Source organism: Wolffia australiana, chromosome 11, assembly GCF_029677425.1.
Source record: "Wolffia australiana isolate 7733 chromosome 11, ASM2967742v1".
NCBI classification, from domain to species: domain Eukaryota; kingdom Viridiplantae; phylum Streptophyta; class Magnoliopsida; order Alismatales; family Araceae; genus Wolffia; species Wolffia australiana.
Window position 1 is genome coordinate 15271676 of NC_135845.1, and position 15768 is coordinate 15287443.

The following is a 15768-nucleotide window of genomic DNA, read 5'->3' on the forward strand; positions in this document are numbered from 1 at the left end:
TAATGCATTTTCCTGGTGGGTCACCAAGTGAGGGATGGTGGCGAGTAGGTCCTCACTCACGTCAGTCGGCTGTGAGACAAGGAGAAAGCTATAATATTCAACGCCAGTAGTCGCTAGCTGGGCGGGTCTTGACTATACATCCCTAATACGGTCGTATAATTAGGATGGACTCTATGGAAAATTTTGAGTGCGTCAACTAGTGCGTGCACGTCTCTGAATACATGTCGATTCCACCATTTCAGGTGGAACTTAAGGTTTTGCAGTCTATAATTGAAATTCTCCATAAGCAATGTGGAGATCATTCCATGTCAATGGCTCTGCACTAAACTATGAAAGTCTTTATGCTCCAACCACATAGCTTGGAATCGGAATGGGGGATGACAGACTCGAGTGTTCGTGTTCGAAAGAATGAGGATCGGTGAGTGTCTGACTAATGTCTCGGTAAGAGCTCAATTGTGATAGTGCATTGCACTAGTGTACTACCATTAGTATAGAAACGATCGACTCGCTCGTACATATGCGTGTCAGCTTGACGCTCGTTGCACCACGTCCATCTCTCACCTATAGTGGGGGGTTCCACTAGTGAAGCCTGGTGAAGAAAGTCATTGAAAGCTCGCATGGATCTCCACCTGGGCAGTCGTCCTCCTTGGCGTTCACTGACTGCTCGTACGCACTTCAAATCCTCGCTATAAACCATAGGAGATCAACAAGACACGGATGGGTGTGTATATGCTGGACAAGTTCCTCCCATAAGGCCTCTCTCTTGAGGTATCTATGCGAGGCACAGACTATCGTGAGTGCATAAGGCGTTGAGGAGGACTGAACGACAAAGGTGACATAGTGGGTCCCTGCACCAAGGAGCTCCAAAGAATAGTCTTGTGTCCAATGTAATGGCTGAATGAGATGTTAACGTAAGAATCCTCAAAATATAAACTAAATAAGAAAGAAATAATTTTAAGCTAATTCATCTCAAAGAATGAATATGTGCTTTTTTATGTAATATTGTCACATATATCACTTTATATTATGTTCCTATAAGTCATACAATATATGTAGCTGACAAGCCAATATTACATCAATACATTCCTTTAAGTCATATAAAATTCAAACATGATTTGCCCAAAATAGGGCAAATAAATTTGAAAATATTTTTATACTGAATCACTTTTAAATGCAAAGAAATATCTTGATGTCTCTTCTCTAATTGGTGGTTCAACCATTAAGATGGGGATCATAATCATGATATGAAATATAATATGATACCATGTAAATAAGTCAGTAAGTGGGAAGCAGCAAAGTTGAAAATAATATTGTGTAATTTCTGGTGTCATGCTTTTACATTATAATAATAGTTATAGAGGATGTTTTCTTTATCTTATTCTGGATGTGAATGAATTTTTTAAGATTTAAAACGTTTCAGTTTGGTATATTGAGAGATATTGAGTGGCCGGATCACTTTTCAAATAAAACGGTGTACATGTATTTGTCTAGACCAGTTAGTTTTCTGTCCTGGTGTCATTTTATTGAGATTCATAATGAACCAATCCATTCACATGTTCCTTATTTAATATTCCGTTCCCAGAAATCCATTCTTTAAATAAGAGGCATAAATAGCTAGACATGGCCATGGAGTGGATAGGGAGGTAAATATATTACCTTGAAAATATTGGATTTAAGATAATTAATCTGTTTAAGAGGCATAGTTTTAAAATTTATTATGTTATAACTTATTTTTAATGCACCATTTTACTAACAGACAATACTTGTTTTCAGTCTTTGGTGGTTATACAAGAACAAGTCTAGATTCAACTTAATTGGGAAAAAATATTGTGATAGTTAATAAATATTTAGGACACATCTATTGTATTATTAATGTATTTTTAAAAAGTGACTTTGGAGTTATTTACCAATAGAGGAGCAGTATCTTCTGACATACGCAGGGGAATATCGACGACGAACGTATAGAAATGTTTACAAGTGCGGTTGTATCTAGGCTTCCCATTTGGTGCCTTGAGCCGTGGTCATCAACATACTTCACTAATAAATGCTATGAGATTCATACATCATGAGAGCATACATTTAGTATCCAAGATTATTATGGTTTTTTTTTCATCTCTATACATAATAGAAGTCGAAATGAAGTTATCAGTGCATCTGAACACTTCAATTCAACTATACTATCATATCTTATACTTTAGAGATAAAATTTTACAGATTGGTTTCAGGGTTTTTTTGGGTTTTTATTATATTTGGAGTTTTATATTTTATTTGAATGAATTTTGCATCGTAAAACAAGATTCACTCTCATCAAATTTATTTTCAAGGTTAAAATTTTTGCCCTTTAAATAGTTAAACATGAGGGGATGATTATCCAGTTCAAATCAAGTCAACAAGGGATCAAGGGACTGTAATGCAAACCCTAGGGACATGTCGTAACTTAGAGGAGTTCTGAACAAGGATTCACAGGACTTGCTTTAAAAATCATTTGTCCTAGTAGATATTTGGGACACGAGGATGAGGAGTCAGTTGGCTTGTTTTAGAATTATTTTTTCAAAACATACTTGATACACTGATTGCAACTATTTTTGGGTATGGGAGAAGTCCATTGGTTCCTGATGGAGGGGAAAGGCATCCATCACATCAATTTCTTTAGAAGGGGCTAACCTGTCGCCAAAACATTCAAGATGCTCCTGTGTTTAATGAATTGCTAATTAACATTTTCTTTTAGTCATAATTTTGTTGTTTTAAAGTGAAATTTTTCTATATTATATGTTAATAACATGTTCTTCATCAATAATTAGTGATAAACTTAATCAATTCATATATTTTAAACAAAATAATATTTTACATTAATCACAATATTTTTACAATTTTTGTTCCGTCATTCATCATTTTCTCCCTCTTCCTTATATATAAACATATCGGGTTCACAATTATGCTGTATATACATTCAAATTGTTAATCACCATAGTAATTATAGTTTTCTACTTTCACATCGGTGAGGATATATATATTATATTGGAAATAAATTTTTTGTCTCAAAATGATGAATCTATGAGCTTTTAAATTTGATTATTTATATCAGAAACTTATTTATATTTACCTTTTATATTGGTGGAGTTTTTTTAATCATATAACTATCACATTTTAACTAAAATTAAATAAAAAATTCTTCATCAATCAAATTATTAATCCAGGCATGTTTGCCATATGACATACTTTAATTATTTTTAATATGGATAGCCTCATAGTAATATTCAAATTTTAAACATAAATAATAGATCCATCATAATTCGCTTCATAATACCCCCACCAAATCAATATATGCTTTATTCTGTTTTTCATACATTGATTTATTGTTTCATCATAATAATTAAAAAAATTTATTCATAGCCACATTCTAAATTCATCAAATATCAACACCATTGTCATAATATCTAAAATAATCCATGTAACATATACATCTCTACCATCTAGCCTTGCATGTACTATTTTTAATGGTAGAACAACTAATTTTAGAATTTCCTTCAATTTTTATACAGTAAAGTATTCATAATTTATGTACAAATATTCATATATTAAGCCAAATACTTATTAATGACGAATAAATCTATCCTTGTAAATATTTTTATTATTATTGATTTATAAAAATTTGTATTTGAAGATATTCATTAAATCAGTCTAAATGTAAAAAGGGTCTCAAACCCCTCATTCGTGTATAAATAAAATTAAATTATTGGAGGAACATATTATATTTACAGGTATAGAATTTTAACACTTTCATGTATTTATATACACATAAATTAAATTAAATTATATGATATACCATTCATAAGACAATTTTACATAAATTAGATTTTATGATATGCCCTTTATTATATTAATGTACGATATACCCTTCATAAAACAGGATAGAGCCATGAGGTTAGAAAATGAAAATTATCAATGAATCCTAAATATATCAATGGGGATATATATTTACAAATTGAAATATAAAATCCATGACATTACCAGTTACGTATCGGACTTATCCAACACGTCACTACATATATAAACTATATTTCTATTTTTATCTATCGAGATCTATCTCATAAACTTAATTCAATATAAAGCCCACTTTAGATAAATTTATTTGAAAAAAAGAGTACAATTAAAAGAAGTAAATTATTATCGAACCTTCACTTCTGAACTTGTCATTATTAGTTAGAATTAACGGTTGCAAAATTAGGTCATCATTGGCTTGGTAAAAGTTGATTATGTTTTTCATAATGGGATGCAAATAACTTAACATCAATTATGAAAATGTTAATAGACGTCGAAGAGATTCAATTCCTTACGACTTTTTGTATTACTTGATTTGGGATAGAGCTTCTTCTTTTTTCCAAAAAAATATAGCAATGATCTCGTAGTCGAATAACTAAAAGTCATAAAAGTTACCTTTTCTACAAAAAATGCAAATATAAATCTTAATATATTTTTATCACCAAATGTCTGTCATTTTCATTTAGCTCTACTTTTCTATAAAAAATGAAGCAGTAATCTTAGTAAATTTTTATTACTAAACGTCATATTTTTCTATTTCACTCTACTTTTTCTCAAACAAATGGAAGAGTAATCTCAGTATAATTTTGTACCAAACGTCAGATATTTTGTTGCCAAAAGTATTGACTACTGTAGCATCATATTGATACAAAGAAAAGCATTTTATCATGATACATTATACAGGACTATGGTAAAATCCTTAAAAACTACCAAAATATATGCTTCATTTACCTTTACTGGGACCAAGAAGTGAGGAAGATCTAAACCAGTAAGTAGACTCTTACCATCATACCTCATACTGGTCTACAGACCGGGGACCTCCTTGTGAGTTTCCTGGTACCGCTGAGTTAGGTATCGCTCGCATGTCACCGGTGGAAACCTTGATTATCCCATTGGTATATTATATATAATACATAAATATTGAAATAATGATTTAACCAAAAATTGATTCCAACTCACTTTGGTGGGTTGGCATCCGAGCAGCATGAAGGCAAGCATTCCACAACACACTCATGGCTGGGCTCCACGAAGAAAGCCACCTGGGTCATTGAAAAGGCTCAAGAAAAGTCAATGTTGACTTGGGCAATGTCTAAATTGAACGAGGAAAAGTCAAATATCAAGGGTGAATATTCTCACAGAATACCGCTCCTCTGCGCCCATCAGAACTCGATGGAGAGTTGACCTGGGAGGGGGTTGACCAAGTCAACTAACTGGGCCAAAGAGTCCATCATTTATGGAAAGAAATGGAAGGGGATTGTGCCTGAAGATTCCATTGGTCCACCGCTCCAGCATGTCTCCCAGATTCACCAGGAAGCCACTGAAAAAAACTGGAGGCATGAGATGGATCATATATGCTTCACAGTAACTCCTATCCTATCTCTCTACCCTCTCTCTCCATCTATTCTCCCATCTCTCTTTCCTTCCCTCATTCTCTCGCTGATTATGTACCTACCTCTGTCTGTCTATCTATCTCTCAATATTTCTTTCTCAATCTCTTTCTATCAGTCTATATATCTCTCCCTTTCACTCCCCCATCTCACTTGCCTTTCTCTCTTGATATAATGCTATTTATCGATCATCCATCATCTATCTATTTAAATATCGGTCTATCTCTAACTGCGCATTTATTGCTTACTTAATCTCTCTTTCTCTCTCTATCTATGTTTGTCCCACTATTCTCTCTACCACTAACAAATACAATGCATTGGACTGACCCCTTTATAGGCTTCACAAACCGCCAAACCTGCGGCTGAGAGTCCTTGTCCTCACAAATCTATAAAAATGAGAATGGGATCAATATGACAAGCAAGAACACGTTGTCTCGGAAAAAATTGGGAATGCAAATGGAAAGGAAGAGTTTTGATTGTACTTGTAAACCAGGGACATCATCTGTGGCCAGGAGGGTGATAAGCCCAAAGTCAGTGTGAGCCCCAGCCCCAAATATTCCTTTTGCGGGATCAGAAACCCTTCCTGGGTAGGAATAAGCCTTGATAATGGTGGATACCTTTTGCAGACAGATAGAGATATATATATATATATATATATATATATATATATATATATATATATAGAGAGAGAGAGAGAGAGAGAGAGAGAGAGAGAGAGAGAGAGAGAGAGAGAGAGAGAGAGAGAGAGAGAGAGAGAGAGAGAGAGAGAGAGAGAGAGAGAGAGAGAGAGAGAGAGAGAGAGAGAGAGAGAGAGAGAGAGAGAGAGAGAGAGAGTGAGGGAGGGAGAACAAAAAGAGAGAGGAAGAGAGAAAGAGGGACAAAATTGAGGGAGGTAGAGAAAAAGTCAGAGAAAAAGAGAGAGAGAGTGCAAGGGAGAGAGAGAGGGAGGGATAAAAAGTGAGTGAGGCAGAGAGAGTGAGAGAGGGAGAAAGATTAAGAGGGAGGAAGGGATAGAGGGAGTGAAAGAGTGTGCGTGAGAGAGAGGGAACAAGACATAGACAGAGATAGAGATAGTGAGAGAGATTTTTTTTTTTGAATTAAGAGATAGGGAGAGAGATAGAGAGAGTGAAAACGACACATATATAGAGATAAATATAGAGATTAGGAGTGAGGGAGAGAGAGTGCGAGGGTAAGAGAGTACGAGAGTGAGGGAGTGAGAGAGTGAGTGAGTGAGAGAGTAAGTAGAGAGAGTGAGAGAGTGAGTGTGCAAGAGAGAATAAGGGACTGAGAGATTAAGTGAAAGGTGATTGAGAGAGCGAGAGTGAGAGAGAGTAAGAGTGTGAGAGACAGATAGGGATAGCGATAGAGAGAGAGAGGGAAAGAGAGACATAAATAGAGATAAAAATATAAATTAAGATAGAGAGAGAGAGTGCGAGAGTGAGAGAGTACGAGAGTGAGAGAGAGAGTAAGTAGAGAGAGTGAGAGAGTGAGTGAGCAAGAGCGAATAAGGAACTGAGAGAGTAAGCGAGAGGTGAGTGAGAGAGAGAGAGAGAGAGCAAGAGAGTGAGAGAGAGAGAGAGAGAGCAAGAGAGTGAGAGAGAGAGAGAGCAAGAGAGTGAGAGAGAGAGAGAGCAAGAGAGTGAGAGAGAGAGAGAGAGCAAGAGAGTGAGTGTGAGAGAGAGAGCGAGAGCAAGAGAGTGAGAGTGAGAGAGTGAGAGAGCAAGAGAGTGAGAGTGAGAGAGAGAGAGAGAGAGCAAGAGAGTGAGAGAGAGAGAGCAAGAGAGTGAGAGTGAGAGAGTGAGAGAGTGAGAGAGCAAGAGAGTGAGAGTGAGAGTGAGAGAGAGAGAGCAAGGGAGTGTGTGAGAGAGAGAGAGCAAGAGAGTGAGAGAGAGAGAGAGCAAGAGAGTGAGAGAGAGAGAGAGAGCGAGAGAGAGAGAGAGAGAGAGAGAGAGAGAGAGAGAGAGAGAGAGAGAGAGAGAGAGAGAGAGAGAGAGAGAGAGAGAGAGAGAGAGAGAGCAACAGAGTGAGAGAGAGAGAGCAAGAGAGTGAGTGTGTGAGAGAGAGAGAGCAAGAGAGTGAGAGAGAGAGAGAGAGAGCAAGAGAGTGAGAGAGAGAGAGAGAGAGAGCGAGAGAGAGAGAGAGAGAGAGAGAGAGAGAGAGCGAGAGAGAGAGAGCAAGAGAGAGAGTGTGAGAGAGAGAGCAAGAGAGTGAGAGAGAGAGAGAGCAAGAGAGTGAGAGAGAGAGAGTGAGAGTGAGAGAGAGAGAGAGCAAGAGAGAGAGAGAGAGAGAGCAAGAGAGGGAGAGAGAGAGAGAGAGAGAGAGAGAGAGAGAGAGAGAGAGCGAGAGAGTGAGAGAGAGAGAGAGAGCAAGAGAGTGAGTGTGAGAGAGAGAGAGAGAGCAAGAGAGTGAGAGTGAGAGAGTGAGAGAGCAAGAGAGAGAGAGAGAGAGAGAGAGAGAGCAACAGAGAGAGAGAGAGAGAGAAAGAGAGTGAGTGTGTGAGAGAGAGAGAGAGCAAGAGAGTGAGAGAGAGAGAGAGCAAGAGAGTGAGAGAGAGAGAGAGAGAGAGAGAGAGAGAGAGAGAGAGAGAGAGCAAGAGAGTGAGAGTGAGAGAGTGAGAGAGCAAGAGAGTGAGAGTGAGAGAGAGAGAGAGAGAGCAAGAGAGTGAGAGCAAGAGAGTGAGTGTGAGAGAGAGAGCAAGAGAGTGAGAGAGAGAGAGAGCGAGAGAGTGAGAGAGAGAGAGAGAGAGTGAGAGAGAGAGAGAGCAAGAGAGTGAGAGAGAGAGAGCAAGAGAGAGAGAGAGAGCGAGAGAGAGCAAGAGAGTGAGAGAGAGAGAGAGAGCAAGAGAGTGAGAGAGAGAGAGAGAGCAAGGGAGTGTGTGAGAGAGAGAGAGCAAGAGAGTGAGAGAGAGAGAGAGCAAGGGAGTGTGTGAGAGAGAGAGAGCAAGAGAGTGAGAGAGAGAGAGAGAGCAAGGGAGTGTGTGAGAGAGAGAGAGCAAGAGAGTGAGAGAGAGAGAGAGAGAGCAAGAGAGTGAGAGAGAGAGTAATGATCGTGTTAAACAGAAGATCATTTCTACTTTATTCACTGTTTAAGTGACTCATTCACACACACGTGAATTAAGTCACTTAACTCGCCCCGGGCTCAGGCCTGCTCCTGGGCCCAAGTCCGCTATGGTATCTCGTGGCTATTGAAACCCCAGGCCTTAATAAGAATTCAAGGCTATCTTTTTTGGGAACCCTGAATTTGGAGGCTGGCCGTTGGTCCGTTCTGCTTCAGCAGAACTGACATGTAGTATGATGAAGAAGATGATGATAACCTTCATAGTGCAAGAGCCGCAAGACAGCGATAGGTTGGCCCAGAATTTCAGGCTTGTCGAAATAATGAGCTTCCAGGTCTAGTGCGAGAGCCAATAGCCTAGCTACCATCCTTGCAACCCTCCTACAAATGAACAACATAAGCAATAACCGGATAAAAAATTGTATAACTAGTTAGATTTCCAGAATCAAAGGTTGAGGAATTTCTGTCAAAAATTATCATATTCGGGAAATTTCTCTCTTCTTTAAAGCATCGAGACTGTATCCGACAGGATAAGGAATCCTAAAACTTACAAGGCTTCTTGGTGAAATTGCTCCATTGTCCCTCTCCATCCGTGCAACAAATCTTAAGATCATCCAAAAAGAAAATAAGCTTGTACTCTTACCAGGACACAAAGAGAAGGATATAGATAGATATGATTGATTAAATAACCCGGGGATTCATGGAATTTAATATCTAAAAATGCTGTAAACTTGTCAATGTCTATGAATCTTGATAGGCTTGTTAGATAGGTTATATTTGATGTAGCTTAAAATGGATGAAAACCTTACCTTCTGAAGGCCATAAATTAGGTCCATAAAATGGCTTCTCTGATTGGGAATCATCCTCTGAGAATTCAATTCCGATGTAAAAGCCTTCCTTATAGTCACCTGTAAAATATTTACGAGAAAATTTGAGATTCTTAAATAAAGAAAGACACCAGAAAAACATTTTCCCTCGTTTCCCTGAAATATTGCTCACCCTAGAAACATTTCAATGAATGTTTGAAGGAAAAGGTAATTCATGCATGACAGAAAAATAAAATAGATAAAGAATGAAGTCAACGAAATTAAAGATTCAGGACAAAATTCAAGAAAATAGAGAAATGATTTAGCTGACCATCGGCTTGATTAGTAGCATCAAGTTTTTCATCCAAAGGTGGAGTGTAGCCTCTGTTTTTCTTATTCCTCAGGAGCTCCATCTTTTCCTCCATGTTTAGAGCGAAGAACTTTCTGCTTTGAACGAAAACCTCTTCCATAAGTTCCTCACTTATTCCGTGATTTATGACGTGGAAGAAACCAGAATCAAGACAGGCCTGAAACATCATTAGTAAAGACAATGTGAGTGAAACAATAAAAATTAGAAAATTTTACTCACGAAATCTCTATTAGGTAACAACAGGAAGAAATACACGGTGTGTAAGATGTATGCTCGGCAGGAGTCATCTATGCAATGATAAACCCATTAAGATAGCATTATGATTTCTTTAGCGGCAAAATCGAAGATCATAATTATTATCTGTTAGAGAAGTTTCTCTTTTCTACGTTTTGATAAAATCATAATTCTCGTATTTTGCATTATTAAACCGGAAACAGAAAGCTACCGCCAGTTGATTCGATGTCCTTCAAGACAGTCATTTTGGTCTTGTTCAATCGCGTATGGTAAATTCTGAGAAATTCAAACAGTTCATCTGAGAAAAAAATGATGACCCAATTACTAAATTCTGGTTTTCAACGACAATTTTTATATTTTTTTGCCCAAGATTGCTTCCTTTTAAGTCGCAAGTGTACACAAGTTTTGACTATCGTTTCAATCTGAAGCAAGGCCGAAGACTGCTAACAGTTTCATGTTCCAGCTTTAAACTTCAGGCGACATTCACAACAAGAAAACGACGAGCAGCACAAGATGATGGAATAGCCCATGGGATCTTCACCCTCAATTGATTTTCAAATAGATATCACAGGCAAGGAGGGAAATGAAAAGATCAAAATCATCACGACAAAATGTTGATCATCGAATCAAGATCGAGGGACGTATACTTAATTGAATGGTGCAAACCTGCTTTACGAGCGAGACGGATCTGCTAATGTCGGGATCTTCAAGATCGACGCAATTCAAAACCCCAATTTCTTCAGCACGCGAGCATAATTCCATTTAAAATCTGTCAATTTTCTCCAATCCGACGAAGAATTGTTCAGGAATATGAGAAGTGATTCTTGGATTTTGTCCTAATTTCGCACTCTGATGATCGAGAAGTTCCAGGTTTTAGAAGTTGGAGTTCACCTTCGATCGTTAAGACTGATATTGTAAAAGTTCTGTCGATCGTCGAGTTCAAAATTATCTTATTTAAAAAACCAAAATTTATAGCCCAAATGATTGACTCAAAAAAACAACTTAGAATAAAGATAATGATCAATTTTTTAAAACATACTATACATAACGTGAATAAATAGCTATACTGATACATCAAAAATGTCAACATGATTTGAAACCATACTGTTCATGTTACATAATCCAAGTATGCACAGTTTATTGATATGACTGATTTTGTAAGTGTTCAAAACTATCTTATTTCAAAAACCAAAATTTATAGCCCAAATGATTGACTCATAAAGGAAAGTTAGAATGAAGATAATGATCAATTTTTGAAAACATACTATATATAAGTGAATAAATAGTTATTCTGATTCATCATCAATGTCACCATAGACAGCTGTGAAACCATACTGTTTATGTTACATAAACCAAGTATGTACAGTTTATTGATATGTGACATTCCCTAATGATTATGTCGGTACCAAAGGTCTTTAAGAATACACGATACGGTCTCCCACATATTCTCTATTCACTGCCTGGCAGGGACTTCTCCGGAACGCAAGAGGCAGCCATCACATTGAGAGCCTTGGCGTTAGGGTTCGCCCAACTGATATCCGTCCGTCATCCGGTATCGGACAACAGATATCCGATAACCGGGAAAAAATGGGACGGTGCCGGATATCGGATATCGGGCGATATCCGTCTCTGAGGGGTAGACGGATATCAGTACCGGAAACCGTAGGTAGAGGGATGCGACGGTTATCGGATGCCGAATATCGGTTTTCGATATCCGGATATCGGAACTGGTATCGACAGTAAAAAATACGATTTTCATATCACTCTATGACTTACGTACATTAGCATCGAATGGTTTTAATCTATTTTCAATCTCAGTTAATATATAGAGTGCAAAATTTTTATTTTCTTCCATATGGGATAACAGGATTAGAAATGTAATGTAAACTCAGAATCCCGTTATCCCACATGGAAGAAATTAGAAACCTTTCTCTGTATATATTAAATGAGTCCGACTATACATTAAATGGTAAAATAATATTTTAATCTATACTCGCCATATTTAATGGACCTCATATTTGTTTATTATTTAACATAATAACACATCGTCCAATAAATAGAATTAAAAAGTTATATTTTCTTCCATATGGGATAAAGGAATTCTGAGTTTAACACCAAACCCGAATCCCGTTATCCCATATGGAAGAAAATAAAAGTATTTGGCTATATATATTAAACGAGATATGTAAACAATCAAAAACCTCACTTATTACTCTCTTGCCCACGTTAATTGCTGAAGATATATAAGTTACTAATATTTTTAAGTATCCTTTCGATGTGGATATCGAAAACCGATATCCACACCCGATATCCGATGTCGTCATCCTCCCCCCTGAGACAGAGACGGATGACGACATCAAGACGGATATCGGTATCAGATATCAGCACTGTAGCAACCGATATCCGATACTGATATCCGATATCTGGATATCAAAAAGAACGGATACCGGAAATTGCCTTTCCGTTATCCGATACAGCATCTGTCCCGATACCGTCATCCGGTACCGGTATCGGGACGGACGAACACTACTTGGCATACTAGCTATCGGCAGATGCCAGACCCTTGTCCCGACGAACCTCGCGAGTGTCGCATAGCGTGGAGTGAGGGAGGGGGGAGTGTATGACGTCCGGCATAGGCGTTGTACACATTGCGGAACCCCAAAGAGGATACTCGACGAGAGTGACGGCGGAGCCTCCTCCATGCATCATCACATCAGAATGGGACAATCACCTGCTGCCGGGAGGACTCCTCAACGGTCTGCCGCGGTATCACGATTGTATCTCTTTACTTTGTGTCGTGGATGTGAGTTAGTGGAGTCCGTGTGTAAATGTGATATTTACACTCAGCTCCATGCCTACAAACTCTTGCAAACACTACATTTTTAGAGATAGATAACTCACTTGGGTGGTGACCAGGGCACAACTGGATTAGTCCACATGCACGACCCTCAGATCCATTGTACCCTGCACCGTATATGTCTCAAAAAAGGTGTTACAAGAGAAATAGTGTTACACCATGGGATTCTCGGTTATAACAAGTCAAATTGAGGTTGTATATCCGTGAGTATATTTTTATGTGAACCGCATAAATTATAGGGGAATAGCTAGGATTTGCTTATCATTATAGTTCAGGGACGCGGACCGGACGGTTTTTTCATCCCAGGATGAAAAAATCATCCCGTCAGGTGAATGTACAAAAACTGGGATGGAAATTTGTCCCGGGGACAAACAGACGGGATGATTTTTGTTCCGTTGGACGAAAAAACCATCCCTTCTTGAGGTCTCGGACGATGGACGGTCTTAAAATGATGAAAAACCGTCGGATTCACATCCGACAGTGGAGATCTAGCCACGTGGCCTCGCTATGACATTTTGCATCAAAGTCCCTGTGTTTTTACGCGCGCACAAACTGACGGCGCTCAAAAGTAATTGTACATATGTCCCTCCACCTTCTCTCTCCTCCGTATTTCCCAAAAAAACTTAGAAAAATCCATATTAATTCCATGAGACTTTGGAACTATTTTTATTGGATATTTATGCCTTCAACATGTGATCGAGAGCTGTTTGGAGGACATTGATGCAACAAAATTTGAAAAATAGTCCCTCTGATTTTCAAAATTAGTTTAAACTCTTATTTTTATTATAGTTGTATCGTTTTGTGATTTAAATATTCAGTTCTTTGTCAATTAAATTCCAAAAAAATCAATAAATTTCTAGAAAAATGTTCAAAACTCATTAATTATTCCCCACAATTAACAGTAAAATTTATTATTAGACATGCCATTATAATTTTAGTATAGTAATTTGAAGCTCAAATGGATTGAGTAAAATGAATAATCTAACAGATAATTACTGTACAATCAGAAAGTTATATTCCTTGATTGAATTGCCAAAAAATCCAATTGATTTGCACAAAAAATGTAGAAAATTCATTCTTTAATCCCCTCATTAATTAAGAATATAAATTATTTTTAGACATGCCATTATCATTCTAGTATAGTAATTCGAAGCTCAAATGGATTGAGTAAAATGAATAATCTAACAGATAATTACTGTACAATCAGAAAGTTATATTCCTTGATTGAATTGCCAAAAAGTCCAATTGATTTGTACAAAAAATGTAGAAAATTCATTATTTAATCCCCTCATTAATTAAGAATATAAATTATTTTTAGACATGCCATTATCATTCTAGTATAGTAATTCGAAGCTCAAATGGATTGAGTAAAATGAACAATGTAATAGATAATTAGGGTAAAATCAGAAAATTCAAATTCATTTATTCCTTGATTAAATTGCCAAAAAATTCAATAGAATTCCACAAAATGTAGAAAATTCATTATTTAATCCCATCATTAATTAAGAATATAATTTTTTTTAGACATGCCATATGATTTTATTAAGGCATTTCCAAGCTTAAATAAATTGTGAAATGAATATTTTAACAGATAACTAGGGTAAAATCAGAATTTTATTTCCCATTTATCCTTCGATTAAATTCCCAAAAAATGCAATAAATTTCCAGAGAAATTTAGAAATTTAATCATTTAATCCCCAGATTTGTCAACAATAAAGATAATTTTTAAAGAAGCCATGATCAAATTAGTTTCCAAGCTTAAATAAATTGCATGAAATTCATAATTTAACAGATATTTATCTATTTTTCTCTCTATCTAAAATTGAAATGGCTAAATATTTAGTAATGGGAAATTGCAGACATTTCTTTCACAGACCCTTTGAAATGTCCATAGGACTTAAAATGAAAGCAAATGTATGGAGAGTTTAAAATGTTTGTTTTTGCAGGGTTAAATGAGTCGTTCATCCACCGCATCAAAGAAGGATGAGACATTGATGATTCAGATTTTAGAGGTAATTAGTGATGATTTAACTTCAGTTATTAGTGTCGTTGATTTATCTGAATTAAAACAATAAAAAAATTATAATAACCTTACTTGCGTAGGAAGAGTAGGGGTCGATCCACAGGGGAGCAAGGGTTTTTCCTAATGAATTTGTGCTTTAGTTATAATTTTTTCATGAATTTTATAATTGGGTTTACCACCTATGAAGATAAATAACTAAAAAAAATATAAATAAAGAAATTTGAAATATAATTAAAATATTTATAAAATATTAGTAGGCAGAAAATGAATTTTTGGGATTTTTAATGAACATTTTAAAGCCAAAATAAAATAGGAAATGAAAAATGCTGGCGCTCTGGACTTAGTCAAAATTTGGCCAAGTCCGGATGCTAAATGGGTAAAGTGGCTTGGCGGAGGAAAGAGAAAAATGGCCTGCACTAACTTCACTCCAGAATGAGTTCTAGAATGATTTTTTTAGTGTGGTTGGATGCGTTGGAACCGTCTGGATATTGAATACCTGTTCCAATACTAATTAAAAGACAAAAGATGAACAGGTAAGAGTGAAAAAGGAGAAGTAAGAAGGTAACCTCTTTGTCACACCCTCCAAGGCCCAAGGGACTTCTTCTCCTTTCCACCAGCTTCTTCAGCCCTGGATGCGTCCTGCTCACCCTAGCACTCACTAAGGTGAATGGATCTGTGACTCAATTGCACTTAGGCCACCAAACATTACTTTGGATTGAATCACAAGATGAATATTACAATAGGGTGAAGGGGTTTATAAAGGGAGAGAGAGAAAATGAGAGCCATTGGATTTTTAATCATTGGATGGCCAGATCCTCTTTTCTGGGTCATGATCCACGTCCATTATTGTCCTCCAATCAGCATTGAGATCTTTAAATTTACCCCAGGGATGTTTAAGACTTCTTTCCTTAATTATCATTAAATATGCTATCTTTAAGTCTCCACCCTTGGATGATTTATGGATTGAATGGCTGGATCTTCTTCTCTAGCTTGGA

The 15768-nt window shown here is 36.9% G+C and overlaps 1 protein-coding gene across 1 annotated transcript; it reads right to left on the reverse strand.

Annotated features, from left to right (window-relative positions):
- Positions 1 to 4645: 4645 nt before the first annotated feature.
- LOC144709557 (2-oxoglutarate (2OG) and Fe(II)-dependent oxygenase superfamily protein) lies at positions 4646 to 10827 on the reverse strand. The gene is made up of 11 exons (XM_078583134.1): positions 10560 to 10827; positions 9621 to 9816; positions 9293 to 9391; positions 9035 to 9086; positions 8743 to 8864; positions 5912 to 6012; positions 5757 to 5815; positions 5303 to 5359; positions 5179 to 5224; positions 5002 to 5081; positions 4646 to 4921 (listed from the first exon to the last, which is right to left on the reverse strand). Exons 1-11 carry the CDS (start codon positions 10653 to 10655, stop codon positions 4846 to 4848), a joined length of 984 nt encoding a protein of 327 aa, XP_078439260.1. The 5' UTR covers positions 10656 to 10827; the 3' UTR covers positions 4646 to 4845.
- Positions 10828 to 15768: the final 4941 nt, after the last annotated feature.

Bases quoted from the DNA above. Each gene is read 5' to 3' on its own strand.
- LOC144709557 (XM_078583134.1), bottom strand. From the start codon at position 10,655: ATGGAATTATGCTCGCGTGCTGAAGAAATTGGGGTTTTGAATTGCGTC. The intron at 9,392-9,620 runs GTCAGCTAAATC...AATATTTTACAG, and splicing joins TGCTACTAATCAAGCCGATG to GTGACTATAAGGAAGGCTTT. The intron at 8,865-9,034 runs GTAAGTTTTAGG...GTTCATTTGTAG, and splicing joins CAATTTCACCAAGAAGCCTT to GAGGGTTGCAAGGATGGTAG.